Raw genomic sequence first — 27,641 nt, 5'->3', positions numbered from 1 at the left:
ACAGGAAGGCACTATGCCCTACCCCTGTCCCCCTGGGGTCCACGCCACACCATCATCTGGAGACTGAGGGCCAGAAATGGCAGCGAGCCACCCAGGGGCACACAGAAAGTGGGTAGCAGTCCTGGGGGCCACCTTCAGCCCTGCCTCTTCAGCACCCCTCTCCCGCTAGGGTTTCCAGACTCCACCCCCAGGAACAGCTTCAACAGCCTGGTCCCTGTCCCTGCTAATCTGGCACGTGCTATCAGAGGAATGAGTGGGTAAGGAGGGCTAGGGTGAGAGGTCCACTTAGACCCCGGGCGCTTCACCAGAACGTGCAGGGATTCCCCCATCCACGGGCACATCCTCACCGCAGGGGCCGTAGGGTGCGCAGGAGCCGCAGGACTCGAAGGACCCCTAGGATCTTGGCTCCCCCGGCTGAGGCCACAGACACCACTATGTCAATGATCGACACGAAGACGAGAAAGCCATCCAGCACGTTCCAGCTACTACGCAAGTACGCCTGCTCGCCAAAGTACAGGCCCAGCGAGACAACCTGGGGGCGGGGCGATGGGCGGAGTCAGCCCGACTTCGCCGGCTGGGGGGCGGGGCGGTGTAGCCAGCCTCAGTGAGGGGGCGGGACGCAGACAGGCAGAGGGCTGGGCGGATGGTCTGGCAGGGGTCAGGTACCCCACTGCCCCCCTGAAACACAGGCCCGGCGAGCCGCCCCATTGCCCACTCGCCGCATATCTGGCAAACCCAATTCGATTCAAAGCCAAGTGCTCTGGGCAGCATCCGGAAAGGGATCCTTCCCCTGCACCCCACACCTCCAGCAAGTATCTCGGTGACACTGTAAATGTTCCCCTGCATTCGCCTTTCCCTCAGGATATGAGCTCCTGGAGAGTGACCCCCTCCGGGTCCCTGGAGCCCAACCTAGGGCCTGGCACCTAGCAGGGGTGGGCCTCCCACACCCTCTGTGGAATGTGGCCGAGGGACAGGTGAGTGACAAGCTTTCTAAGGGGTTTGCCCAGAGCCAAGGGCCCCCACGCTGGGGGTGGGAGAGGGTCCCCGGTGAAGCTGGGGGCTACCTTCAGCGTCATCTCGCCCACGAAGATGGCTGTGAAGATGTAGTTCGACACAGTGAGGAAGATACGTTCCTGAAAGAAGGGAGATATTGTGGGCCCGGGGGCTCCCCAAACTGCTCAGTCCCCTGGTCGGCCTCTTGCCCTCAGCCAAGGGGCACCGTGCTGCTACTTGGGTCTCAGGAGGCATCCCATCTCCAGCGGCAAGCTCCCGCCACACCTCCCTCCACGGCGCCTGGTGTGGGGCCTGGCTGAGCTCTCCTAGCCCCCTCAACCCCTCACAGTGTCCCATAGCAGGCCCTGGCGGCCTGCCCTTCCGCTTTGTCCCTCGCCCTGCCCGAAGGCTTCGGCCACTCACGGTGCTGCCGGCCTCGATCTGGGGCCTCTCCAGGGCGATGGTGATGCAGTTGAGAAAGATGAAGGCCAGGACCACATAGTCGAAGAGCTTGTGGGCAATGATGGTCTGACACAGGACTCGGAACCTGGGCAGGGTGGGCAGGGTGCCACATGAGTGTCAGTGTGCCCCTTGCCCCAGAGGGCCCAGACACACATGGGGACTAGGATGGCCATGAGGAGCAGACATCTCTCTTCTCGGGCCACACAACAGGTGGTGACTTCAGGTCTGTTCAGGTGCCCACTCGGAGCTGCCTCCCCTGAGCACATGGCACCACAGGATAAAGGCCATCCATCTTGCCCTGGCACTCAAGGCCTTCCAAACACAGGTTCAAAGCTCTGAGCCTGGACCTCCAGCCATTTGGACACACATTGCCTGATGCTCCCAGCTTCTGCCCCCTAGGCCTTCCCTCAGGCTGCTCCCTCCGCCTGGACCAGCCTCCACCTCCTCACAACCCCTGCTTCACCTACTGGAATGCTATCTCCATAGCCTCCAAAACCCAGCACAAAGGCCTCCTCCTCCAGGAGGCCTACTGATGCTCCCTCCAGATGTGAGCACCCCAGGCTACATGAGGATTTGTCCAACCTGGTGTCAGCACAGGAATGGCCTGGACTAGGGATGCCCAGGGAGCCCCCATCCCCCGCCCCTGCATGAACACCTAGACCCTCCCCCAGCCCTGCAGACCCTCCACCACTGGGCCAGAAAGGTCCTCTGGACTATGGAATACCCGCTACCAGGAGCCTTGCCTGGCTTGGCAAGTATCTCTCCCTCCCGGACACGCCAACCGCCTACTCTAACTTCACACCGAGCCTGGCCTCGCCCACCTGTTCTCAGGGGAGAAGAGGTAGACAGACCAGTCCTCGCGGACCTCGCACCAGTCAGGCTTATAGACGTCGATCATCTTGCGGACGCGGAAGCACAGGGTCTGGCAAGGCCAAGATGGGAGTGCAGACGGGTCGGCGCTGCGCAGAGCTGCGCATCTCCTCCCACCCCGGTGGTCAAACACCAAACTGGGGCCGCCGGCCGACCTGCGGCCTCTCCCAGGAGAACAGAACCCTCGCCCCGCCCAGGGAAGGCTAAGAGGTCTCCTTTACCAGCGGGGCGGGCGGGTCGCTGGGGTGGGCAGTTCCGGCCCCGCCCCCTGCCCGCCCTCCTTGAGTCCCCTCCCACTCTAGCCCCGCCCCTGTACCCCTGGGCTCTGGCCCCGGGCCCCGCCCCTAGACCCCGCGCCCCGCTCACGTAGTCCATCTCCTCCTCGTCCTCCCCGCGATCCCGGCGGTCGTCCATTTTGGTGAAGACATCCTTGGCGATGCTGGGCATCCTGCCATTGCAGTCCTCGTGCCCGGGGGCCGGCCCCACCGCCCTCCAGGTCGCCCGGGGGTGGGCGCCCACGGCGGGCACCAGCTCGGCCAGGTCCATCGAGTCTCTGGTGTCGAGGGACAGCGTCCGGCGGTGGTGGCGGTGCCGGTGCGCCGGGTGGGGACCGTGGTGCACGTGGTGGGCGTGCGGAGCGTGCAACGGCGCAGCCCGCGGCGGGCCCTCGTCCCTGGGGCCCTCGCAGGCCCGGGGACCGCCACCGCGCTCCGCCGAGAGCAGGGACTCGTGCTCCGCCGACTGCGGCTTGTGCTTGAGGCTGTTCCAGCTGGAGCGGCGGCTGGCCCAGGCCCCGCTGCGGCCCCACGGCCCGTAGTAGGAGCTCCGGGAGCTGGACTGGAGGGAAACCGGGCTCGGGTCAGCGCACCCGCCACACACACGCGACCCACTGTTGTGACTGGAAGCAGCCTGCACACCCGCTGAGGCCTGGCTGGTGGGTGACAGAACAGGCTAGACCCCAGGGGTCCTCTCCCTGCCCGGCTGTCACTCCATCTGCATCCATGGATGTGTGGGCGCCTCTAGGGTGTGGTTACATCTCCTCCTGCCACCTCACTTCCCTTGAGGAAGCCAGAGCACGTTAGGGTAGTCTTCCCACTTTACAGGTAAGGAAACAGGTTCAGAGAGGGCTTGCTCATGGCCGCACAGCTTGAAAGTGGCAGAGGCTTGGGGCGCCTGGGTGGCGCAGTCGGTTAAGCGTCCGACTTCAGCCAGGTCACGATCTCGCTGTCCGTGAGTTCGAGCCCCGCATCTGGCTCTGGGCTGATGGCTCAGAGCCTGGAGCCTGTTTCCGATTCTGTGTCTCCCTCTCTCTGCCCCTCCCCCGTTCATGCTCTGTCTCTCTCTGTCCCAAAAATAAATAAACGTTGAAAAAAAAAAAAAAAAAAAACTTCAAAAAAAAAAAAAAAAAAAAAAAAGAAAGTGGCAGAGGCTAGATTTGAACTCTGGTATGTCTGACCCCAAAGCCCAGCTCTTTGCCGTCTGCAGTGTGGCCACGATAAAAACCCAGTTCTCCACACCGGACGCACTGGCACCATTCATTCATTCATTCATTCATTCTTTGTTGCCAGGCCCTACTCTGGCACTAGGCACTCAAGAATGCAACACACATGGTCCCTGCCTGGTTCTAGCTGGAGAGTCTGGTCCCCTACACCTGGGCACCAGCCTGAGGCTAGACTGACAGGCACTTCTCCCCAGGGTCCCTCCCCATACACCCCAGCAGGAAGCACCCACCCAGAGCACCCCTCAGGGACTCACCAGGGAGCGCTGGTCACAGCTCATCCTCCCCAGTGACATGACGCTGCTCTTGCGGGAGCCCAGGGCCACCAGGACGGGGTCCGGCTGCAGCGAGAGGCGGGGGGCGGGTGCCGCAGCCCCGGGGGGGCCCAGATGTCCACCCAGTGGGAGACTGGGGTCCAGGTGCCCATTGGGGGTCATGGGGATTGGGCAGATCTTGGGATCTGGAGGGTGAGATGGAGACGGAAAGAGGGGCAAATAGAATAAGAACAAAAGAATTCATGAGACAGACATGGATGGGAACAGAAATAGAGAGTTTTTCTGGGGAGACCTCCCCCACCTTCCCCGTTGGACCCTTCCTGCACAGCTCTCAGCTTTCTTTTTTTTATTAAGTTTTTAATTTTAATTCAGCATAGTTGACATACAGTGTTATATTAGCTCCAGATGTACAAGGTAGTGATTCAACATTTCTTTTTTTTTTTCATTTTTTTAACGTTTATTCATTTTTTTAGAGACAGAGCACAAGCGGGGGAGGGGCAGAGAGAAAGGGAAACACAGAATCCGAAGTAGGCTCCATCCAGGCTCTGAGCGGTCAGCACAGAAACCGATGTGGCGCTCGAACTCACGAACTGTGAGATCATGACCTGAGCTGAAGTCAAATGCTTCACCGACTGAGCCACCCAGGTGCCCCAGTGATTCAACATGTCTACACATTACTCAGCGTTCATCGTGTCAGCTTTCTCTTTGGGTGAGTGGATCCCCTGCCTCCTGTATTCAGGGCCAGGCTGTGTTCACCCATCCTAGAAACCTCACTCCTGGGCCCACTTTAGGAAGCAAGGCAAAAATGGTACAGCCCGGTTTTCAAGGAGGACACTGGCCATGGGTTGGGGAGGCTTGTTCCAAGCTGCCCCATGGGGCCAAACAGGACCAGAAGCCAGGAGTCCTGGGGCCTGAGGCTGTCTCTTCCCAACAGGCCACACCATGGAGGGGTGAGGGTGAAGTGCACCTACCTCTGTGGCTAGAATTCAGGAGGGTTATGAATGTCACTGACTTCTTTTGGGGGGATTTGCCTGTTTCCTTCCATTATGAATGTAAACAAACCACAGAGAATGAGCGGTCCTGGAGCCTGGGCTTAAGGGGAAAGCTGATGCTGAGCCCTGAGCCCCCCTGGATCTCTCTGGGGAAGGGTCCTGGTCCCCCAGGTGACAGTGGAGACCTGTTTACCTCCGCCGCTATCCAGGCCCTCCTGAAGCTTGTCGAACTCCTCCATGTTGGATGAGCTCTGGTCCTCGTCCGAGTAGGAGCGATTGGCGTCACCCTGGGAGACCATCCCTCTTGTTGGAATGCACGTTGGCTCAGCCCTTCCCTCCCTCCTGAATTTTTCAATGGGTCTTTCATGCCCATTTTACAGACAGGGAAACAGAGCCTCAGAAAAGGGAAGTGAGAAGCTAACGAGGACCGAGCCCATAAGCCCACACCCGCCTGACTGCAAGTAACCCCTAAACCTCAGAGAAAGGAGGAGGCAGGATCCACATCTCGGGGGCTTTAGAATTTCAGAGATGGAGAGACCTTGTCCTACACCTCCGAGGGAGAGACAAGGATCCCGTTGCGGCCTCCACTCGCATGCTTCCTGTGACCGGAAGCTCACCACCTAATTGACAACCCCCTCCTTTGGAAAGTGTTCCCTGCTAGATGTCTGACTTGCAGCCCTCCCCCATCCGGACCCCTCCCCCACCCAGCCTGGTCCAGGCCCCACGCGGGTGCTTCCTCCGCCAGGGCCGCACTCACCTCTGCCTGGAAACCCTCCACCAAGATGGCCACCAGAAGGTTGAAGAGCACATAGTTGCCGAAGGTCATGAGGGCGACAAAGTAGAGGGAGGCCCAGGGGGAGGTAGAGGCCATGCCATTGTAGAGGACAACGTTCCAGTCCTCCTGGGTGAGGATCTGTGGGGGGAGGGGGAGCACAGGTCAGCCCTGGGGTACCCCCAGGCCCCGGCCCAGCCCAAGGGCAGAAGGCATCCACCGGGTAGAGGAGCCTAAAGGCACCCTGCAGCCCGTGCACACCTACAGCACCCTCTCACACGGGCCCCAGCACAGCCAGGGACCTCACGTGACACGGCCCCAGCTGGCAGTGTGCCCACCTGGCACAGCCCATGCCCCTCACTCACACACTGCGCTGCCCACGGCCTCCCCGCCCCCCACCCCGCTGGCCCACAACCCACCTCCTGCCCTGATTCTCACTCCCCGCTGATGGGTGCTCCTTCCTGGCTGCTCCCACAGCCCTACCCTCTCTACTCTATCTGCTATCTGCTCGCGCCCCCCCCCCGGCCCCTCCACGAGCCCACCCTTCTTCCTTCTGCCCTCCGGACCCGTGCACACTCATTTAACCATGGCGAGAAAATAGCCTCAGGGAAGAATCCCAATGCACCCAGGTCTTGGGGCGGGGGTGGAGGGGCAGAGACGGGCACCAGGTGGCCAGTCAGCTCCCAGAGCCAATGCAGTGCCAGCCTGACCCCGCAGCCACACCTGCCTGCCGGAGCCCGGAGCTGAGGGGCCTCCCTGGCGAGCCACCCCCCTTCTCTGGATTCTCTGAGGGGCACCTCTGGAAAGCAAGCCAAGCGGCGGTCCTGGGAGAAACCCCTTCCCCTGACACACGTGAACACGTGCTGCTGCTCACCTGGAACACTGTGACGATGGCCCACAGCAGGGAGTCAAAGTTCTTCCTGTCGGGGACCGTGTCTCCTGTGTCCGTGCGGAGGCTGAATTTGCAGCCAAAGATGTGCATCCCGAGGATGCTGGGGGAGGAATGGGGTGGCTCAAGGGACCCACCCACCTTGTGTCGTTCTCAGAACGGCCGGGTAAGATGGCAGGGGCGGCGCTGGTTCCGTTCTACAGAAGCCAACGCTGAGGCTCAGAGGGCAAGTCCTCGCTCAGAGCCATAGGGGATGCAGTGATGCATCGGGACTCGCAGCCAGGTCCAGGGTGGCGCCTGGAGAAGCTCAAGCAGCCATGTCCCCCCCCCCCCGAATCCCGCCCCAGGCTCCGGCCCTCCCCAGGGTGGGCAGGGCTCACCTGAAGATGAAGATGAAGAGCATGAGCAGCATGCAGAAGGTGGCCACGTTGTCCATGGTCTTCATGAGCACCACCAGCTGGCGCCGCAGCGCGGGCATGAAACGCACCAGCTTGAGCACCCGCAGCAGCCGGAAGGTCCGCAGCACCGACAGGCCGCCGTCCGCCTGCCCCACAATCTCCCAGATGCTGGGAGGAGGCAGCAGGGGAGAGAGGCAGGAGCGTTCAACGGAGGGCAGAGCAGAGGGAGAGGAGGGCAAGGGGAGGCCAGTGGGGGGGCAGAGAGATGGAGAACATCCATTCATTCATTCATCCCACGAATAACATGTTTCACGGGCCGTCGCTGCTCCAGGGCATGCTCAAACCAGGGGCTCTTGACCTGGAGTCCACGGACACCCCCCATGAGCAGTCTCTGGCTAGGTAATTCAGGAGGTCTACGAAGGCCACTGACCTCTCCGTGAGATTTACCATTCTTTAGATCATGAATGAAAACAAGCCACAGAGAATGAGCAATCTTTATGGCTTTTTGACCGATCAAAACCGCTGTTTTTATATCTTACAACAGCTGATGGACATTATTCCCAAACACTATTTATACCCATCCTTTCTTTGGGATGATGGTGGTCCCAAGACCTGCTGCTGGATCTTGCCACTTAATGCATTAATCTAGAAGCCCGTATGTTACTGGAGGACAAATCTGTAAATATTCGAGAACTGGGTTTCTGCGCAATTGATTTCCTTTGTGCCCGGACATGCTTTGTTTACCGGCGGGGGACAGGGCACTAGATTTCCCCGCCCCCCTCCCCACTCTGCTTCCGGGCCCCCAGCCCGCTGGCAGCAGGGGCAGCACCTGATGATGACGATGATGCTGTCGAAGATGTTGTAGGGGTTGCGCAAGTAGTCGAAGAGCCCGAAGGCGGCCAGCTTCAGGAGCATCTCCAGGGCGAACATGCTGGTGAAGACGACGTTACAGATCTCTAGGATGTTGGTCAGCTCCTCAGGCTGTGGGGGCGCAGGGACAGGGAACGGGGACCCCGGTCAGGCCAGAGCACAGCCATGGATCCTCTGTGGACGCTCATCGGCTGCAGGACCCCCAGGGAGGCGGGGAGGCTGAGCGAGCTGGCAGGTCAATGTCTTCGCTGGACCGCAACGGCCTTGAGAGCCTCACAACTCTGCTGCACCTCTGCTGTCATTAAGAGTCCACTGACATGGGGGGACCCCACGGGGCTGGCCTTCCACACATTTGGAAACGATGCTGGTACTGCACACCGAGGGGACCTATCAGAAAGCAGGCTTGGAAGGGGCGCCTGGGTGGCTCAGTGGGTTGAGTGTCTGACTTCAGCTCAGGTCATGATCGCGTGGTTCATGAGTCCAAGCCCCGCATCGGGCTCTGTGCTGACAGCTCAGAGCCTGGAGCCTGCTTCACATTCTGTGTCTCCCTCTCTCTCTGTCCCTCCCCTGCTCACACACTCTCTCTCTCTCTCAAAAGTAAATAAACATGGAAGGAAGGAAGGAAGGAAGGAGGGAGGGAGGGAGGGAGGAAGGAGTCTCGGAAGCTGATGCAGAGCAAGACAAGAAGACAGGCCAGTAGACGCCAGAAACTCCCTGTTTGCTCATGACCCCTGTTTGCCCATGACCCTATCCCACTTAGGAAGCACTTACCACACACAGGACCTGTTTTTTTGAGCTTTACAGGCATCGTGTCACTCAATCCCGTAAGAGCCCATTTTGCAGATGAAGAAGCAGGTTCGGAGAAGGCCAGCCCCTGCCTTCGGCTGTGGGGCTGGTAAGGGGCAGAGCCGGTATCTGAACTCAGGCAGCCTGCCTCCAAGGCTCCCACCATTAACCTCTGCCTGTGCAGACCCCCCGACGGAGCCCTCCCCACTCTCCCCTTCCCCAGCAATGGCCACGTCAGGATCGTGGGTGGCTGGAGACCACTGTGCCCTGTGAAGGGAAGACAGAGACCATGCGCCTACTGTGTGCCACCCAACTCTTTAATGTCTGCGAGCACCCTGGTCCAGGGGGCTGGCTTCACACGCTTCTCAGGGGAAGACACTAGAGCCCAGAGAGGACAAGGGTTAAAGTCACCGGCTGATCAGAAAGAGACTAGCACCTTCTGACCCTGGAGCTGTTTCCCTCCTGGTTTTTAGCAGCAAGAGACACCCGTATAAGCGGAACCATCTGAGCAACCCTGGAATCCAAAACAGACCACACTACAGGCCATGACTAGGAGACAGGGTTCTAGGGACATTCCCCCCCAACCTGTTTTCTCATCCATAAAACGAGGGGGTGGAGTAAGATGATATTCATTCCAGGGCTCCCCGCTAAGAGCCATACGGGGCTCCAGCGTCTCCCTTCTCTCTCTAGGACTGTGAAAGTGCCGGGTTTCTGTTCACCAACAAGCCTGAATCACAGAGAGGGGAAGGGCCGTTTTTTAGGCCTGAGCATGCGCACCGAGCTTGACATCCGGCACAATTACGGACGCCTCCAACAATCTGCTGGTGCCTCCGTTTTTCAGATAAGGACACTGAGGCTCGGGGAGGTGAACTGACTCGCCCTGAGCCACCCGGCCAGGAGGCGGCAGAGCCACAAAATCAGACTCCAAACTGCTCTCCATCACACACACAGAAACTCCACCTGAACTCATCCGTCCTCTCCTCCGCTCGTTCAGTGTTGCATGCATTCTACAGGTGAGCTCAGCACGGTGGGCTGGGCGCGTGCTACCCAGGATGGCCAGTGCTGAATGCATCAGGGCATCCTCCCTGCCCCCAAGAAGCGCAGGTTCCGGTGGCAAAGCCCAACCCCCCGAGCTGACAAACAGCCGTAGGTGCTAAAAACAGAGAAAGGTGAGGGAGCTTTGAGGGAACCGTAATCCTGCAGTCAGGTGCCTGTAGGGGCACCTTCCTGGAAGAAGTGACATCTCAGCAGAGCCCTCAAAGCTGAGAGGGGGAACCCAGTGAGAGGGAGGAGAAGAGAAGGTATCTGGGCAGAGGCACCGGCCAGCGCAAGGTTGGGGAGGGGGGGAGAGCTGCCAACCATCAGCACCCCCAGCCCCAGCCCAGCCCCTCCACCAGGCGACAGGGCACCTTCCAGGCCTGACTGTGATTCCATTTGGGTTAAAAGGAGAAGAGAAAAAAAGAACCGCCCGTCCGCCTCGTGCCGGGAAACCCAATAAAACTGCCAAGTCCTCTCAAGCCCAGATAAAAGAAGGCCCCGTTTCCATGTGTAATTACATTTGACTCACAAAATGGTCCCGAAAGGGAAGTGGGACCCTGAGACGGGGGACCCGGTGGGGGGGAGGGGCTGGGGCCCGGCATCCCCGGCGGAGCCAAGCCACCAATTTCCCAACCTGCCACCACGAGATCAGCGGGGATGAGAAGTGTGGCCGCTGACAGTCCGTAATGGCCGCCACTCAGCTCGGGGCCACACGCGCTGCACACACACACTCCCGCCCACGAGTGCTGGGGAGGCCACCGCTCTCCGGAAAGGTCACCCGCGCGCGCCCGCCCCTCCCCCCCCCACTTGCAGCAGCTGTTTCTCTAGTCAAGTGCACACCTGTTAATCTTTCTCTAATGGACCATCCATCACTCCCGCAGGCATTTTTCTGGGAGAGAGACAGCGAGCGGGAGACAGACAGATGAACGCAGGCTATTCTGTATCGTGAGACCGAGGTGGGAGGGTATGTGAAGAGGGACGGCGGGGGGGGGGGGGGAAGCCACGACGGAGATGGACAGACAGACGGACAGACAAATATAGATACGGCGACTGAGAGGCAAAGGTGGGGTGTGGAGACATGAGGCAGAAAGAAAAACACAGATAAAAACAGAATAAGGGACCAGGATCATGACATTGCGGGTGTCGGTGCAGGAGCCAGGAAAGTGGGAGACAGCAGGCAGACAGACCGCCAGGCAGAGGCTGCAGAGAGGCATCTGGAGGTGGCCAAGACCCCAGTGGAACGGGGCGAAAAAGGGCAGAACACCACACTGAGCTGGAGGCCGGAGGAGCGAGGGCAGGTAAGGAGGGACTACATCCTGGAGGCCCAAAGTGGAGGGAGAGGGACAGGGGCCCACTCCTTCTGGCCCCATGCCAGGCTTGGAGGCACAAGGCTGGCCATTTCTGCAGGGGTGCGTAAGGGCCCTGGTGGGCAGGAGTCCCTAAGCTGTCCGCAGGAACCCCTGGAGCCCGGTTCCATCCCATGATGATAATGGCAGCCGGTGTTAAGCGTCTCCCACGTGCCAGTCGGTGCTAAGCACCTTCCAGGAATTATCTCATCTAAATCTCAAACGTTACCCTATAGTATCCCCATTTTGTAGAGGGGGAAACAGGCTCAGAGGGAAGTGACTGCCCAGGGCCAGGGCCAGGCAGTGGCGGAATCACATCTCAACCTGAATCACAGGTATTCTCCCTCTGGCCTGTCCCCATCCCCGTGGCTGTGACGGCATCACCTGCCCCACTCTTCTGACTTGACGATCCAGTTCAGTACAGACATGTCGCTGCCCTGTTTAGAAGCCTTCCGTGGCTCTCCACTGCCTTGAGGCACTTTGTGGATGGATAGCCCCCTCACCAGCCTCCCAGGCTGTCTCCTGCCCTTTGTGCACATCCTCCTTGAGGGTTCAGGGTCCTTTGGGGGAATGCCTGAGCTCCTGGTCCCTGTACCTGTCCCTCCTCTGTCTCACTGATGAACTCGTAGTCAACCTTCAGGAGCCATTGCCCGTGCCACTGCCTTTGGGAAGGCTTCCCTGACTGCAGCCCATGTTGGCTCTCTCCCCTAAGCGCCCACAGAGCTGGAATGTTGGGCACTAAGCCAGCCCGTCCTCCTCTTCCCAGAGTCCTCCCAGACCTGGGTCAGCAATGATGTGGGGGCTGCAGAAGGGAAAATAAAGACTGCTTTGACCCATCCACTGGTCTGGAGGCCTTGAATGCACTCTCCTGAGAGTAGGGGCCAGTGGACATGCCCCAGCCGGCCCCGGGGGGCTTCCTGCACCCCACCCCTGCTGCCCATCCAGCCAAGCCCTCTGTTTCTTGTTGTCCAACTCGGTGACCTCCTTCAGTTCCAGGATGGGATGGGACTGAGGGCAGCCTTGCCCGCCTTGGGAGGAGTCACGCGCCTGGAGAGGTGAGTGCCGGGGGAGGGAGAAGGGGGCCGTAGGGACTGCTCCCGGGAGCAAGGTTTCCCCACCCAGACCTCCCCCACTGCCTCCTGTCTGCTTTGTGGAACCTCCACCTCCACCTTGGCATCCTGGAGCCCTGCTCTCTCAGTTGCTCACCATATCACCTGGGCATGCCTCAGTTTCCCTATCTGCTCAATGGATATGAGACACTCGCCTTGCCTGCCCCGTCGGGCAGCCATGAGGATCACAAGGGGAAGAAATGTGGCAACACATGACAGTGAGTAATGATGGAGGAATCTGACCCTATCCGCCTGCCTGTCATGTAGCCTCAGCCAAAGAGCAGACTTCAGCCCCGTCTGACCACCTCATGGGTCACAAGCAGGCCCCTGCCTGGATGACCCCCCCTTTTACCTGTCACCGCCTCCCAGGCCAGTCCCTGCAAGGAACAGCATCTTTGACCATGAGGAACCTAGAGACGTGGGAACCCCTTGTGATCTGGGTAGCAATGGCCACTTTGGCCGGAGACACCTGCAGTCTCACCTCTCATTTGAGCACCTGAGACCACAGAGGCAGGGGTGGCGGATGGAGTAAGAGAGCAATGCCCAGGCTGTGCCCCACTGTCACTACCTATTGTCCCCATGGCCGCGCCAGTCTCCCTGCCAGGCCCCTGTGATGCCTCCCCTCCACGGTCTCCACCCCTGCAGGAAAGGGGCTGTGCGTGTTCACCCATCTTCTCCTTCTCCTCCTCCCCACTCTCCCGGCCTCCCAGTGGCCCTGGGCCACCTCTCTCTGCAGGCACCACCTCAGATGGGGCTGCTCAAAATAAACACGGGGGCGGATCGTTTCCCGCCAAGCCTCGTCTGGGAGCAGAGAGGAGTGGGGCAAAAATACCAGCAGGCCCTGAGCAGGCCCCGCGCTGCGCTCAGCAGAACAATGGCTGCCACTCCAGGCTGCTTTAAAAAGAACATTTTAAAAAATTCTCCCTCCCCCTCACTTTTTTTTTAAAATTCATTAATTTTTTGAGGCTCCAGACAGCAGGAGGTAAATTCACCCCAAGGGTGGTGATGTGAGGTTCAAACAGAAGACACATAAATAATTGCAAATTAGTGAGCACCTACTACGTGCTGGGCTTCTTAATGCATTTAACCCTCCCAGCCCCTCTGTGCAGAGGGTCCGTGTGCCGGTTACAGACAGAGCTGCTGGCTGAGGGAGGCCAAGTGACTTGCCCGAGGCCGCCTGCTGGTCAGCGGCAGAACCAGGGAAGGAGCCCAGGCAGGGGCAGCAGGGGGCGAGCAGGGTACAGGCCAGGCAGGGAGGCCCTGAGATCGGGCTGGTGGGGAGGCGGAGGGGCCGCGGCCCACAGAACCCTGGCAAACAGGCCTCTGAAAAGTGGCCCTGATCTGTAGCATATGCCAATTTCTGTGGTGTAAAGACTCCCACCACGGCCAATTCCAAGCTACCAACTGTTTAAAATCAGGCTTTCGAAGTTCCCGAGTGACAGAAAATTGGCTCTCGCAAGCCGGTTCCCACAAGCCCCTGGCGGGAACCGTGCCCAGGCAGCACTGTGACAAGCCGCTCAGAAATTAGAGCCAGGACCCCAACATCACTGTTTCCCCACGAGACCCCCCTCCGGGACCGCTGGCCCAGCCAGGCTTCTGCCCCCACCCCACCGGCAAGCCTAGGCCAGGAAAGGCCAGGAGCCTGAGCCCTAGGCCAGGAGGTCTGGGCTGCCTCTCTCACCAGCTTTACCCTGCAGACAGCCTTCCCCCCCAGTCTTCCCCAGAGACCTTTTTAATTAAGCTGGAAAGGCTGGCAAACCAGCAGCTCCAAACAGAGTGTCGCTGCAGCCCCAGGGGCCGCATTTAAGGAAATTGAATGGAGCCAGCGCTTGGAGAGCTAATGAAGAGGGAAATGAGAGTGTGGCCCATCGCGGGGCGCAGTGGGCGGGTGGAGGGCCTCCGCAGAAAGCTGGCGGCAGGAAAGCAAAGGGGGGTGCCACATTCTGAACCCCGTGGGGGTGTCAGTCTTGCCACAGAAAGATGTGGGTTCAGGGGCGCCTGGGTGGCTCAATCGGTTGAGCGTCCGACTTCGCTTCAGGTCGTGATCTCATGGCTCTGTGGGTTCAAGCCCCGCTTCGGGCTCTGTGCTGACAGCTCGGAGCCTGAAGCCTGCCTCAGATTCTGTGTCTCCCTCTCTCTCTGTCCCTCCCCTGCTCAAGCTTGCGCACTCTCTCTCACCCACTCAAAAATAAATAAATGTTAAAGAAAGATGTGGGTGGGGCACCTGGGTGGCTCAGTCGGTTGAGCGTCCGACTTCAGCTCAGATCATGGTCTCGCGGTTCGTGAGCCCCGCGCCAGCCTCTGTGCTAACAAACAGCTCAGAGCCTAGAGCCTGCTTCAGATTCTGTATCTCTCTCTCTCTCTCTCTCCCTCTCCCCTGCTCATGCTCTGCCTCTCTCTGTCTCTCAAAAATAAATGTTAAAAAAAAATAAAAGAAAGATGTGGGTTCAAACCTGACCCCTGATTGTCTGTGGGACCTTGGATCAGTGACATCCCCTCCCTAGGCCTCAGGGTCACTAGCTGCCAAGCAGGGTGCCCTCACGGGGTAGGGGTCAGGTCAACGGAGGAAACCCACCCAGGGGCTAGGTGAGTCAGAAAACGGTGTTTTTCGAATGGAGCCAGGAATGGACTTGTCACACAGGCCGTCACCCACGGTATGACCTATTTGCTGGGCACATGTGTGCTAACCCCCCACAGCCCTCCTTCCTGTGTCCCTACAAGTAGCCTCTTATCTCTTACACATCCTCCCTGTGTTCCTGCCATCTCCCTTGGGGCCATGTCTCTGAACCCCGATGGCCCAGGGGGCCTGGGACACACCATGAACTCAGCCAACACCTACTCTGCACTCCACGCACCCAGTGCTGAGGACAGAAGAAACCACAGGGTTGGCCGAGGAGGGAGACGGGGGACAGTCTTTGCAGGGCAACCCTGGGGCCACCCTCAGTGCCGCCGGGCTGCGTGGAGGGTGGACTATGTGGGGACATCAGGGACAGGAGGACGCCCAACCTGCTGAAGGCACTGCCACAGAGGGACCTTGGCTGTCAGAGGAAAGGTCTGTGTTTTGTGCTGAGGGCAATGGGGAGCTGCGGCAGGTTGGGGAGAGGGGAAAGCCCGGCCTCGGGAAAGACCACGCCAGCTGTTTGGGGGAGAATGGACAGGAGGGCTCGTGGGAAAGGCGATGACCGGAAGTCAGGTTTGGCAGGACGGACAGGGGAAGGGCTGTGGGTGCCTGGTGTCCAGGCTGCGCCACTCAGGAGACGGGAGCTGGATCTCAACCCAGCGGGCCCCAGTACCAGCTCCACCTCCCTCGCTCACTCACCCACTAGGCACACACCTGGAGCTTCCCTCTCCTCTGGGCTGGGCCCGGGGCTGGGCACTGAGGCCACAGGGCAGAATCGGACCCGGCCCCGGTCAGGTGGGAGACAGACACCCAGGGGATGTTCAACAGCCCGGGCTGCGTGGGGCCGGCTTGGGCCTAGGCGTCCAGCCCTCCCCCCACGCCCATGCCCGCCCCCGCGCCCAGCGCCCGCCCCCACTGGCCTGCTCATGGTGTTCGATGCCCATGCTGACGGTGTTAACCAAGATGGCCATCATGATGCCCCGGTTGAAGTACTTGCTGTCCACGATGCCTCGAAGCTTGGCTCGGGTCTCCCGCCACACATCCCCGCACAGCCGGGCCGCCCCGTCCGCCTGTTCCTCCTCGTCCTCCTTCTCCAGGCCTGAGGAGGTCCCATCCTCGCTGCTCCGGGCCCCGTCCCCATCCACCTCCTCCGAGTCACCACCTGAGCCACCAGAGCCCGAGCCCTCCTGGCCCGAGTCGGTGCTGCCCGGGCCCGAGGGCCGCCGGCTCCCCTCGTGCTGGCAGCGGGGACAGCTGGCAGGATCGGAGGCCAGCATGGCAGAGATGGGCTGCACCGGTGTGTGGGGCATCGGGTCCAGGGGACTGTGTCGAGGGCACAGCTCTGCGAAGCAAACACAAGGCAGGGTCGGCGCCTCAGGTTACACAGGCTTGAGGGGCTCCGAGGGGGCAGGACCTGCCCACCCCAGGGGTCAAGCTAACCCTGGGACACATGTGTGCTTCAAGTTCCTGTGGCTCAGGTTCTGTCTGGGTGAGGAGGTCGAGTGGCTTGTAGTTCCTGGGGGATTGGCTTTACCTCTCTGGGCTTGGCTGGCCCCTGTGACAAGCGAGGGCCGTGGGGAGGGTTCTACTGTGGATGTGTTGGCGTGCCTAGAACAGTGCCTGGGGCACGTGTGTTTGTCGCCTGTCCTGGCTACATCATCTCCTGGCCCGAGGCCCAGCCCTCCCACGGTCCTGCTTGCTCGCATTGGACTTGGGGAAATGGCTGAGAAAGAGTTTCTAAAAGAGCTTCTAAAAGAGTCAGCTTGATGTGGCAGACGGACGCCCCTTAGAGCCAAGGTGACCTCTCCATCTTCAATTCTCCTCCCACCTGTATGTGGGGCTTGTGTCCCGGGGAGGGAGGGAGGCAGGAGCCCTGGGCAGGAGGCAAACCCTTGCTCTAGAAGGCCCCTGAGAGTCGGGGTGGCTCCAGGGGAAGCAGGCAGGAGGGGCTGACGGGAGGCACAGCAGGGAGTGGGGGGCAGAAGTGTTCACCCCGTGTGCTGCCCCAGGGAGAGTTTAAGAAGCCTGAACCAGTCTTAGACCACAGTTCTGCCATCTTTAACCATTTCAAGGAGGTGTCAGAGAGGTTCTTCCTGGGTGGTTTGGTCTCTTCTTTATGTTTACCTGTACTGTCCCTAAAATACACGTTTTCCTGGTGCAAGCAAAGAAAAGCTATTAGTAATATTAAAGGGAGGAGTGGCTGGGTGGCTCAGGCGTCTGGCATCTGAGTCCTGGTTTCTGCCCAGGTTATGGTCTCAGGGTTCATGGGATCAAGCCCCATGGGGGCACAGTGCGGAGCCTGCTTGGGGTTCTCTCTCTCTCTACCCACCCTACCCTGTCCCTCCCACATGCGTGTTCTCTTTCTCTCTCTCAAAATAACTAAATAAACATTTAAGAATAATAATAATTAAAGGGAATGAAAAACATGTAATGCCTACCCTCCCTTTCCAGATCTGCCTCCCAATATCTCCTGAAACCCCGGACGAGGCCTTCTGATTCATTCATCCCCTGGGAGCCAGCGTGGGCAGGCAGAAGCCCGGGGTCAATCCCACTTCAGTAAGGCCCACCTCAGCCCCACTCGTGCCTGGGGCTGGGCCCCCTGAAACTTGTTTCCCAGGGAAGCGGGAAGGTACTGAGGCCCAGGGGCAGGGGGCAAGGTCCCCCTCCAGAGAGCCCCCTGGACTTCTTTCCACACAGCTTCCCCGGAGAGGGTGGGGGGCAGCAGCAAGAAGCCCGCGTCATCCAGGGACCCTGCAGGCAGACCCCAGCTGCCCCGTCCACGTGCTGGGCCAGCCCACGGGCCACCTGGAGCCTCCCGCAAGACCACGCCTGGACGGCTGGCGCCCGAGGAGGGGTGGGCGGCAGCTTCGAGCATCAGTTCTCTCTCCGGCTTGCCTCCCAAGAATCTCAGGGCTTGAGAGCTGCAGGGGCAGGGCCCGGGGGTGGCTGACTCCCCCTGCGCGTGAGCCTCATCCTCGACCTGACGGAGCAGGAGACTGAGGCCCACAGAGGGGCCCAGGCTGTCCAGGTCACACGCTGTGCACCTGCTCCGGGGCTGGGACCCTGCTGACTTCCGTCTTGGCACCAGCTGGGGGGCGGGACTCCTCTCCTGGGGCGCATTGGCCTTCTCCGGGGAGCTGAGCGGGAGTGTTCATTTCCCTCTGGACGCAGGCCCAGCAAACCCAGCTCTGATGTCCCTGATGCGGATTTTGTCACGGACACGCTGCGTGACCCCAGGTGACTCCCTTCACCTGTCTGAACCTTGGTTTTCCCATCTGAAAACGGGATAATATAACTCACTCTGCCCTCTTCTCAGGACTGTTTTCTAGAACAGACAAGAGAGTGAATGGAGAGCCCCTTCTGAGCCTAACGGCCCAGAGACAGAAGATCTCTGGTCCCCGACACACCATGCCTCGGCACGGTGGCCACAGCCCCCTTATCCCAGGTGGCTGGTCGTCACTGCTCTGGCGTGCTAGCACGTGGTGGCAGCAGGAAGCCACGTGGGGCGTGAGGCAGGCTGAGAGGAGTGGAGCGTTAGCGTTTTACCAGACAGGATAGACAACCGTCCGTTTCTTTCAAGTGTGAATCCCGGGCAGAGCCTGGGTCCACGTGTGACCCCACTGGGGTCGGAAGGGGATCCTCCAGGGCTCGGGGTGCTGGGTGCCCCCAGCCCGAGGCCAGCCCAGACCGGGCACCGGCAGGGGGTCAGGAAAGCAGGGAGGGAGCAAGGGGCACGGACCGGAGCTCCCGAGGGAAGACCCGGGTTCTCAACCTGCCGGACGGCTCTGCCTGTGCCGAGGAGACAGGGGGGCGCGTTCGCCAGCGGTGCCGTCGTGGGGTCCCCAGAATCCCCCGCTGGAGGCACACGAGGCCTGAGCGGGGCACCCCGGAGGCGGCGGCAGGCGGGACCACTTACTGTAATGCCTGGGCTCCTTGGCGCGGGGCCCGGGCTTGGCGGAGGGGGACGCCCCCGGGCCCGGGGCCCGGCGCCGGCTCTGCAGGGCCTGGTAGAGGCCCAGGGCACGCCTCCTGGCCTTGCGCAAGATGTGACAGACGTACTGGAAGATCTCCTCGTAACAGTCGCCGGGCTCCGCGTAGCTGGCCACCGTGCTGGAGGACAGGTAGCGCTGCCGCTGCTCCAGCATCAGCCGGTGCTCCCGCTGCTTGGTCTCCGAGAACTGGGTCGCTATGACAACGAGGCACAGGTTGATCATGAAGAAGGAGCCCACCTGTGACCAACGGGAGGAGAGGACAGGGACAGGGACAGGAACAGAGGGGACAGATTGGTGGGGGGAGGCAGACGTGGGGGAGAGGGGAATGAAGGGATAGAGAAAGAGAAAACGGGGAGGCAGAGGTGATGATGCGGTGACAGAGGTGGGGTGAGAAGCAGAGGGGTACCGAGGCAGAAAGGAGGACAGGAGGAAGAGGGGCAGGGACAAATCCGAGGCACGGAGCAGGGACAGGACAGAGCCAGGAGACAGACAGCCAGAGCCAGCAGGAAGGACAGAGAGACGATGAGGAGAAACACCGAGAGGGAGGGACGGAGGCTCAGAGAGTGCAGAAGCGGAGGGCGTGGGAGACACAGGGTGATGGGTGCGAGGAGGCGGGGAGAGAGAGGAGCAGAGGGTGGAGGGCCCAGAGAGACGGAGAGGCACGGGCACAGATAGGGACAGGAAAAGACTGCTGAGGCCTTGCTCCGACAGGAGGCCAGGGCCCCAGGACAGCGGTGGCCCAGGCAGCTCCCCAGGCCCCACTGGGACCCGCTTTGAAGCCCGATCCCCCAGGCCCTCGGACCCCGGCCAGGGACGTCAGTGCTGAGGCCAGGGAGGGAGGCCCACACCCTCTCAGGCTATCCAGGCCCTGAGTCCCACCCCGGCCCTACCCTCTCTCTGGCCTTCACTTTGGCCTCAGTTGGGCATCCAAACAAAAGAGAAGCTTCCTTCAGACAGGGTTTACTTGTGTGGCTTTATCTGTGCTCGGATGGAGGTGGTGGGGGAGGCTACCCAGTCAGTACTAAGAATCCCACCACCTCATGATGCAGGGCCCAGTGCCAGTGGCCTCCACAGGCCGCAGAGGGCACAGGTAGGTCCTAGTTGCCAGAGGGCAGACCCCTCCTCTGGCATTCGCTAAGCCCTTGAAAGAGATCAGCGGCCCTACCAGCAAGGAGGGTCCACCTATCAGCTTTTCATCCTCCTCCGGGCTACCTGCCAGGCAGTTCACGCAGGCCACAGTCCCAGCCACTGATTCACCCTCCCCTCCTGTCCCCACGTCACAAAGAGGGAGCTGGGCTTCTGGGGTTATCGAGGGCTGAGGGGAGGGCTTCCTGGCTGGAGGACCCTGAGAAAATCCCCAGGTACAAAGATGCCCCTCATTGGCCCTCTCGGTTCTATCTTCCTCCAGCGTCTCCTGGAGATCTGCTGCGCATCGGGCCCCTGTGACGGGTCACCAGGAAGGAGAGGGTGCAGACCCTTCTCTCCGGGAGCTCACGCCTATCGGGCTTCTAGACAGCCTGCCTCTACAGCCACTGCCCCTGTGACCCAGGCAGCTCCCCCCTTCCTTCTGGACCTCCGTTTCCCCGTCTGTAAAACCCAAGGCTCAGGCAAGACAAGCTTAACACGTCTCCAACCAGAGGGAGCGCTGGGCACCAGAGTCTGAGGGCTGAGGACCTCTCACCTGTCTGCGGCTCAGGATCCTCACCTGGGGAACAGAATGGGTAGGTGCCCCTGCATGGCCAGGATGGTGAGGGCAAAACGGAAGCCCGGTGGTTCAGGCTTTGCTCTCCGGACCCTTCCCAGCACCCAGAAAAGTTCAACATCCTCAGCCCCCTGCCAGTACCCTTTCTCTTGTGACAGAGCCACCTGGGGCCCAAAAATACCAGCAGTAAAAGTGGCAGGGCACATTTATTGAGGCTTACTGTGTGCCAGGGGTCATGCCCGCCTCAGACTCTGTCTCATCTAATCCTCCTGAGAACCCACAAGCCTAGGTGCCGTCACCATCCCCCACGGGACTCGGGGGAGCTAACAGACGTGGCTCGTGTCATGCTGGGAGTTACCAACTTGACATCCCCACCCCTAACTCTATCAGGAGGGGCAGACCACATTCTCCAGTGCTTCTCTGGAATTCGAGGCTCCTCCAGCAAACCCAGTGGTTCGAAGTGCCTCCAATCAGGACTCTGTCCATGTCAAGGTCTCTGCAAGTTGCCCCCTGCCCAAGAGGCCCTCCCCCTGGCTGCCTGCCCTCAGCCTTTAAGGCTTAGTTCTGGTAATCACCTCCTCCAGGAAGCCTCCCACTCCCCTCTTCCTCCTCCAAGCTAGATTAGAAAACTCCTTTGGGCTCCCTCAACCTCTCAGGATTCCTTCTGCCGTGGCTCCTAATATGCTGTCTGGTCAATGTCAAGCGTAGCCCATCTTCCCGCCCCCCGCCCAAGACTGTGAGCTCCTCGAGGACAAGGCCGGGCCCACCTCACTGCTCAGTGCCCAGTGTTCGGCTCAGGGCCTGGAGCAGGGCAGGTCTCCCTGATGGTGCTGGGGAATGAACAAACCAATGGATGAAAGGCAATGCTGAACAAAGTCTCAACCCCCTTCTTTTTATCTGGGGGTCTCTTTACAGGTCCAAGGCCCCTGCGTCCCCCAGGAAGGCATCAGAGCAAAACCAACAGCAGGTACGTCTCGGGTCACTTGCCAGCTTGTCCTGAACCCTCAGGTCAAGGTCCCACCAGCTCAGGAAAAGGTGCTGCCCCAGAGAGCCAAGCATGCCCTCTCCCACCATCGGGACACCAGAGAATCCAGCCTCACAGCAGTAGGGAGTGAGCCAGCACTGACTCGCCCAGGAGAGAATCACCTTGACATTTTGGGGATTGTGCTGTGGCTGAAGCCGCGGTCAGGCATGACGAGGTGGATAATCTCGCTCTGGGCGGACTGTGGAGGGAGGCAGGAGGGGCTTCCCAGAAGGACCCTGCTCCGTGAGGCAGACAGAGCCCCGCCTCCACCCCCTAAGCCACCCCCGCCCCCTGCATCCGAGAATTTCAGGGAGCCCTGTGGGGAAGCAGCCCCCCGCTTCTGTTTCAGAGCATCTCCCCTTCCCACCACGGGAAAAGAGGAACGAGCTGGAGCCCTAGACAAGCTCCCATCCTGGGGCTGCACCTAGCTACAGTCGTGAGAAGAATGTATTCCCAGAGACTACGAGGCAGAGAAACACGAGCAGGAGCGACTAGATGGTCTTAAACGCCCAGAAATGAGAAATGAAGGCAATCGAGAGTGATGGATGCTTCCCGCAGCCGCGCTGATGAGTCCCTTCAGTCACCCGCTGCTCGGAGGCATTTAAAAATGGCTTGGCTGGTTCAGTCAGTGAAGCACCCGACTCTTGGTCTCAGGACTGTGAGTTCGAGCCCCGTGTTGGGTGTATGGATGACTTAAAATAAAAAAAAAAGAAAGAAAGAAAGAAACCCTGCCCCTCCTGCTCCCTCCCACTCAGCTCTCTTGGCTCTGAGGGGCTCCCTGGGAACCCCCCAGCCCCATCCCTGGCCCCTGGGTCCGTGAGCTTCCCCAGAGAGCCCCAGCTACCCTGACACGTACTATGATAAGCAGGATAAAGTAGATGAAGTTGTAGAAGGAGTGAGCATCCATCACATAGTACATGATCTCCACCCAGCCTTCCAGGGTAATCACCTGCAGCCAGAACAAAGCAGAGGACCGGTGAGCCCGAGACAGGAAAGGCGGCACCCTCAGGAAAGACAGGCGACCAACGCAGCGCCCCAGACAGAGGCCCCACTGTGTGCCAGACTGCTGGGCACACATTCTCTCTCGAACTCTCCACAAGCCTCCATGGGACGGCCATCCTCGTCGCCCATACACGGGTGAGAAAACTGAGGTTCAGAGAGGTTACAGTATTTGCCCTCTGTCACACAGCCAGGAAGGCGGGGAGCCAGACCTGAGCCTGGTCCCTCTTGCTCCAGAGCCTGCCCCTCTCCAGTCTCCCTCACCAAGGCAGGAGGGCTGGAGGCAGGGGGCCCTGGACTCCAACTCCAGCTCACCAGCTGGGCCTAGGGTACAGCTCAGCTGAGCCCAGGAGTGTGGCTATGATGGGGCTGGTGTGACTGTTGCCCCCGTTCTCCTTCCCAGAGAGGGAGGCAGAGCAAACGCTGGGCGCTCCCTAGCAACTGCCCTCTCCCAGGCAACCCATTCACACCCCTGGGGGCTGAGGGTCTCAGAACACAGCTGCTGGGCTGTGATCACATCCCATCACGCCTTGCAGCTCTGAATTCTGTGATCTCGATGCCCCCCAGAGCAAAGCACACAGAGCAGCCGCTTTGATAAGGCCCTCCCCTCTTCTCGGGGCTTCTCAGCCACCACCCCCTGCTCCAGCCCTGTTCTTCCTTCCGAGGGCAGCGGGAAGGTGACCTTTACCAAGCACTCACTCCACACTTGGCTGACTGTTCGGCTCCCATCATCTAGCTTCTTCTTCTCAGCCACTCAGGGTGAGAGGGGGCTGTTATTACCCCCACGTTAAAGGTGACAAACTGAGGCACAGAGGCAGGAAGCGGTACCCAGTCTTAGAGCCCTCGTTTCCTCAACACGCCCCACCCCGGTCGTCTGCAGTGCAGTGGGGCCGTGCAAGGCACACAGTAAAGTTAACACTGTGAGTGTGTGTATATGTGTGCACTGAGTAAAATGTATTTCTTACTGACTGATCAACGAAAAACGTCCGAGAGATTCTACCCAGACAGACAGACAGCTCCTTGGTGCTCACCTCGAACCTTCCCTGCACTCAGGCCTTGGCTCAGGTGGTCACCTCCACCAGGAATGTCTTTTCCCCCACGTCCTGTGTGCAGGCCTTGCCTGGTCAGCCCCTCTAACAGGCGCGAGTCTGGTCTCTCCCCTCTAGGTCTGTACCTCACTGCCGGGATCCATCGGTCCCCAGGCAACCTGGGGTTCCACAAAGAGCACAGGCTTTGGGGGCACCCGGCCCTGGGTTAAAATCCTGACTCTCCACTAACCAGCATGTGATCCATCAAATAGCTTGCTTCCTTTCTCTCGAACCTCAGTTGCTCTGTCTATAATAGGGGCACGATAACGCCCATCGCGCCAGCAAGTCGGGCAGATTTCAATGAAACAGGCGGCCAACACCTAGCACAGAGCCCCCCCTGCCAGAAGAAACTGTTCCCCCCCGCCCCTCACCCCACCCCACTCCAGTCTCCCGGGCCCCAGCCTGTGCGCTGGTGCCAGGCCTGAGCGGCCTCACCTGGAAGATGACGATCCAGGCGTAGCCGATGTTGTCGAAATTGATGGCACCCTTGTGGGGGTTGGCGCTGCCCGTGCGGCACACGTTATAGTAGCGGTTCCAGTTGACGCAGAGCCCGCTGGCATTGAGGTCCTGGCGCCCCGCCCCGAAGTCGTAGACATCATCCTTGGACAGGCAGCACTCACGGCCCTGCTCCTTGAGTGGGGGGATCTCGTGGCAGCCCATGATGCCATTGTCCCCCGAAAGGGAGCAGATGAAGGGCATCTCGTCGTCCTCCTCTGGCTGGTAGTAGGGGGGCAGGGCCACATCCCCTTGTCTGTGCACAGGTGATGGTGGGGGGAAAAGAAGAGAAGGGGAGGGGTCACCACCAGGAGGAGCAGGAAGGGGAAAGGCCACGTAGTGTGACAGAACTGTCCCAACAGGTCCTGTCACTGCCTCTAGACCTTTGCCTATGTTGTTCCCCCACCTGGGACGCCCTTCCCCATGGTCAAAAAATCTCCCACTGACCCACTGCAGTCAGTTCTAGGGTCTCTTCCCTAAGGGGGCCTCCCCAGGATGGAGCAGGGCTAGTCCCTGACCCGCTGTGGCCAGACTGTGCCCTGCACACACCCGCATTGCTCCTAGGGCATATGTACCCAACTTCTCTTGGAGCCTGAAGCTCTTTTAGGACAAGGACGGGGTCTCAGGCTCCCCAGTCCCCATACGCTGTTCGGTCAGCACAGAGTACACGTTTAATCAACAAACGTTGAATTCTACTGATCCAACAGATGAGGATCTGATCCTCTGCCTGCCCCACCCCTTCCCATCTATGTAACCTTGGGCTGTTAACTTCCTCTCTCCAGACCTCAATTTCCTCATCTGTAAGACAGAGATGACAATCTCTGCCCTACCCATCCTGTGAGGTTAAACAATGAGTCATTGCAACCCAATCAAAATCCCAACTTGTTTGTGTCTGTGGAACCTGGACAGATGGTTCTAGGATTTATCTGGATGGAAGAATAGGCAAGACAGTTTTTTTAAAAGGAGAAAGAGGAGTGGAGTCCAGTCTTACAAGACAGCAAAATACAACTACAATTATTACTAGAGTGTATAGTATTGCAAGAGGAACAGAAAGATTCATGGAACACCACAGAGCACAGGGACAAACCCATACATAAAACAGAACTTAGTCTATTACAGAAACACCTTTTCAGATCCACGGGGAGAAGAAGAATTAAACAATAAATGCTTCTGAGACAACTGTTATCTGGAAAAAGAATAGATCCCTACCTCACACCATATACAAAAATAAACTTCTTGAAGACTTGGTATCAAAAGAAAAAAAAAAGAATTTAAATAATCTCATTATTAATTATTTATATTGATTGCACATTGAAAATAGTAATCTTTTGGATATATTAGGTTAACCAAAATATATTACAAAATTTAAAATAATAAACTTCTGGTGGATTAAAAATCATAAATGCAACAAACATAATCACAAAAATATTACAAGAGAACAGGAAATATTTCTGTTAACTCAAGATATATAAGGCCTGGGATACCTGGGTGCCTCAGTCAGTTAAGTGTCTGACTCTTGGTTTCGGGCTCAGGTCACGATGTCACATTTCATGAGTTTGAGTCCCGCATCGGGCTCTGCATTGCCCGTACAGAGTCTGCTTGGGATTCATTCTCTTTCCCTCTCTCTCTGCCTCCTCTCTTTCTCTTCCTCTCTCTCTCAAACGAAATAAATAAACTTAAAAGAAATAATTGAGGAAAAAAAAGATATACGTGTAAGGCTTTCCTGGATAAAATCTACAAATCCAAATTCTACAAAGGCAAAGTTCAAGACTGACTATATAAAAATGTAAAACTTCTATGAGACAAAAGAGAGCATACTAAGTAAAAAGACAAGCTAAATAAATAAATAAATAAATAAATAAATAAATAAATAAATAAAAAGTAGAGGCAGGCAAACTTTTTCTGTAAAGGGCCAGATAGGGTATATGGTCTCTGTGCCAATTACTCAACTGCACTCTTGAAATGCGAAACAGTCATAGGAAATAGGTAAACAAGTGGGTATGGCCGTGTTCCAATAAAACTTTATTTACAAAAACAGGCTAGAGATTGCCACTGTCCTGGGATAAGTATTGGCAATATATAAAACAAATAGAAGACATCTAGACTATGTTAAAACCACCTGTCACTCAAAACCACCTGTGCCCCCACTAGGGGGTAAAAGGACAAAAGAAAAGAAAAGAAAAGAGAGAAGAAAAGAGAAAAATTTCACAGAAGAAATAAAAATGGCCAAGATGCTTGGCGGGGGGTGGGAGGAAGCCAACGTATCAATGTACAGGAAGAGACGCTCACTTGACTGATAACAGGAAAATGCAAACAAAACTAACACCGAGATCATTTTACACCCATCCAAATGGCAAATATTTCAGGCCGATGGTACTGAGCGCGGAAAAGAGTGAGCACAAACACACATGCGCATACACTGTTGGTGGGAGTGTAAATTGATATAAACTTTTTGGGGGGCAATTTAGTGGCACCCGCCAACAATGAACACGTACACATCCGACCCAAATACAAATGGCCACCTGGCAGTAATAAAGGCACCCCTGCAATTCAGTGGAAAAAGGGTGGACTTCTCAACCAATGCTGCTGGGACAACTGAATATCTGTACAAAAAGGGAATCTGTACATACCACACTAAGAGACGGAATACAGACCCAAATGTGAAAGATAAAACAGGAAAGCTTCTAAAAGAAAACACTGGAGGATATTTTCATCACCTTGGGTTAAGAAAAGATTAAACTGGACACAAAAAGCAATACTGTAAAAACGACTGGTAATCTGGACTTCATTACAACTAAGGGCTTCATCGTCCAACAACACCATTAAGAGACATATCTATCTATCCACCAAAGGACTCAACATATCTATCCACCAAAGGACTCAAATCGAGAATACAAAGAACCACTGCAAATTTATAATAAAAAGAAAGACCACCCAATCTAAAAACAGCGAAAGACTGTAAGAGACACTTCATAAGAGGATACACGTGAAAAGTGCTAACCGTCACTAGTCATCAGGGCAAAACAAATTAAAACCACAATAAGGTACCACTGCACTCTCCCTGGAAGAGTGACAGTGAAAAGGACTGACGTTACCAAATGTCGCTGAGGATGCCGGGCCACCGGAGCTCTCAGACTTTGCTAGCAGACATTGAACGCAACCATCTTGGAAAGCCATTTGACAAAATCTACTAAAGCTAAACGTACGTGCACCCTTAACAATTCCACTCCTGGGTATTTACCCAAAAGAAAGGATGGCTATGTCCACCAAAGATATGTATGAGAATACGCATGAGTCATAAGAACCAAAAAAGAAAAAAAAAAAAAAAAACAGGAACAACCCAAGTCAACAGTAGAATGAAAAAAAAAAAAAATAAGTAGTCGTATATTTGCTCAATATATACCCACAGCAATGAAAAAGAAA

The 27,641-nt window shown here is 57.9% G+C and overlaps 1 protein-coding gene across 7 annotated transcripts in view; it reads right to left on the bottom strand.

The window, feature by feature from the left end:
- CACNA1I (calcium voltage-gated channel subunit alpha1 I) overlaps nt 1-27,424 on the bottom strand; it is a 47,647-nt gene extending 20,223 nt beyond the window's left edge. The window contains exons 1-16 of one of the 7 annotated variants that reach the window (XM_047065980.1): nt 27,314-27,424; nt 24,159-24,474; nt 22,493-22,585; nt 18,835-19,147; nt 15,839-16,260; nt 7,979-8,130; nt 7,132-7,317; nt 6,737-6,854; nt 5,848-6,003; nt 5,284-5,377; nt 4,081-4,283; nt 2,692-3,162; nt 2,277-2,377; nt 1,417-1,540; nt 1,065-1,133; nt 348-532 (exon numbers count right to left, since the gene is read on the bottom strand). In XM_047065980.1, the coding sequence (XP_046921936.1) occupies nt 348-532; nt 1,065-1,133; nt 1,417-1,540; nt 2,277-2,377; nt 2,692-3,162; nt 4,081-4,283; nt 5,284-5,377; nt 5,848-6,003; nt 6,737-6,854; nt 7,132-7,317; nt 7,979-8,130; nt 15,839-16,260; nt 18,835-19,147; nt 22,493-22,585; nt 24,159-24,422 (2,951 nt within the window). In that variant the 5' untranslated portion in view covers nt 24,423-24,474; nt 27,314-27,424. Of the gene's footprint in view, nt 1-347; nt 533-1,064; nt 1,134-1,416; nt 1,541-2,276; nt 2,378-2,691; nt 3,163-4,080; nt 4,284-5,283; nt 5,378-5,847; nt 6,004-6,736; nt 6,855-7,131; nt 7,318-7,978; nt 8,131-15,838; nt 16,261-18,834; nt 19,148-22,492; nt 22,586-23,323; nt 23,427-24,158; nt 24,475-24,767; nt 24,903-27,313 lie in introns of those variants that run through there. The other 6 variants (XM_047065986.1, XM_047065981.1, XM_047065982.1 and 3 more) reach the window with 6 other exon arrangements.
- Nucleotides 27,425-27,641: the final 217 nt, after the last annotated feature.

The sequence above is a fragment of the Lynx rufus genome, unplaced genomic scaffold (assembly GCF_022079265.1).
Source record: "Lynx rufus isolate CCGP_SWC_20201006 ecotype Redwood Valley unplaced genomic scaffold, mLynRuf1.p SCAF_7, whole genome shotgun sequence".
Taxonomy (NCBI): domain Eukaryota; kingdom Metazoa; phylum Chordata; class Mammalia; order Carnivora; family Felidae; genus Lynx; species Lynx rufus.
The sequence above is the reverse complement of the archived record's forward strand: the minus strand, read 5'-3'. Positions and strand labels throughout refer to the sequence as shown.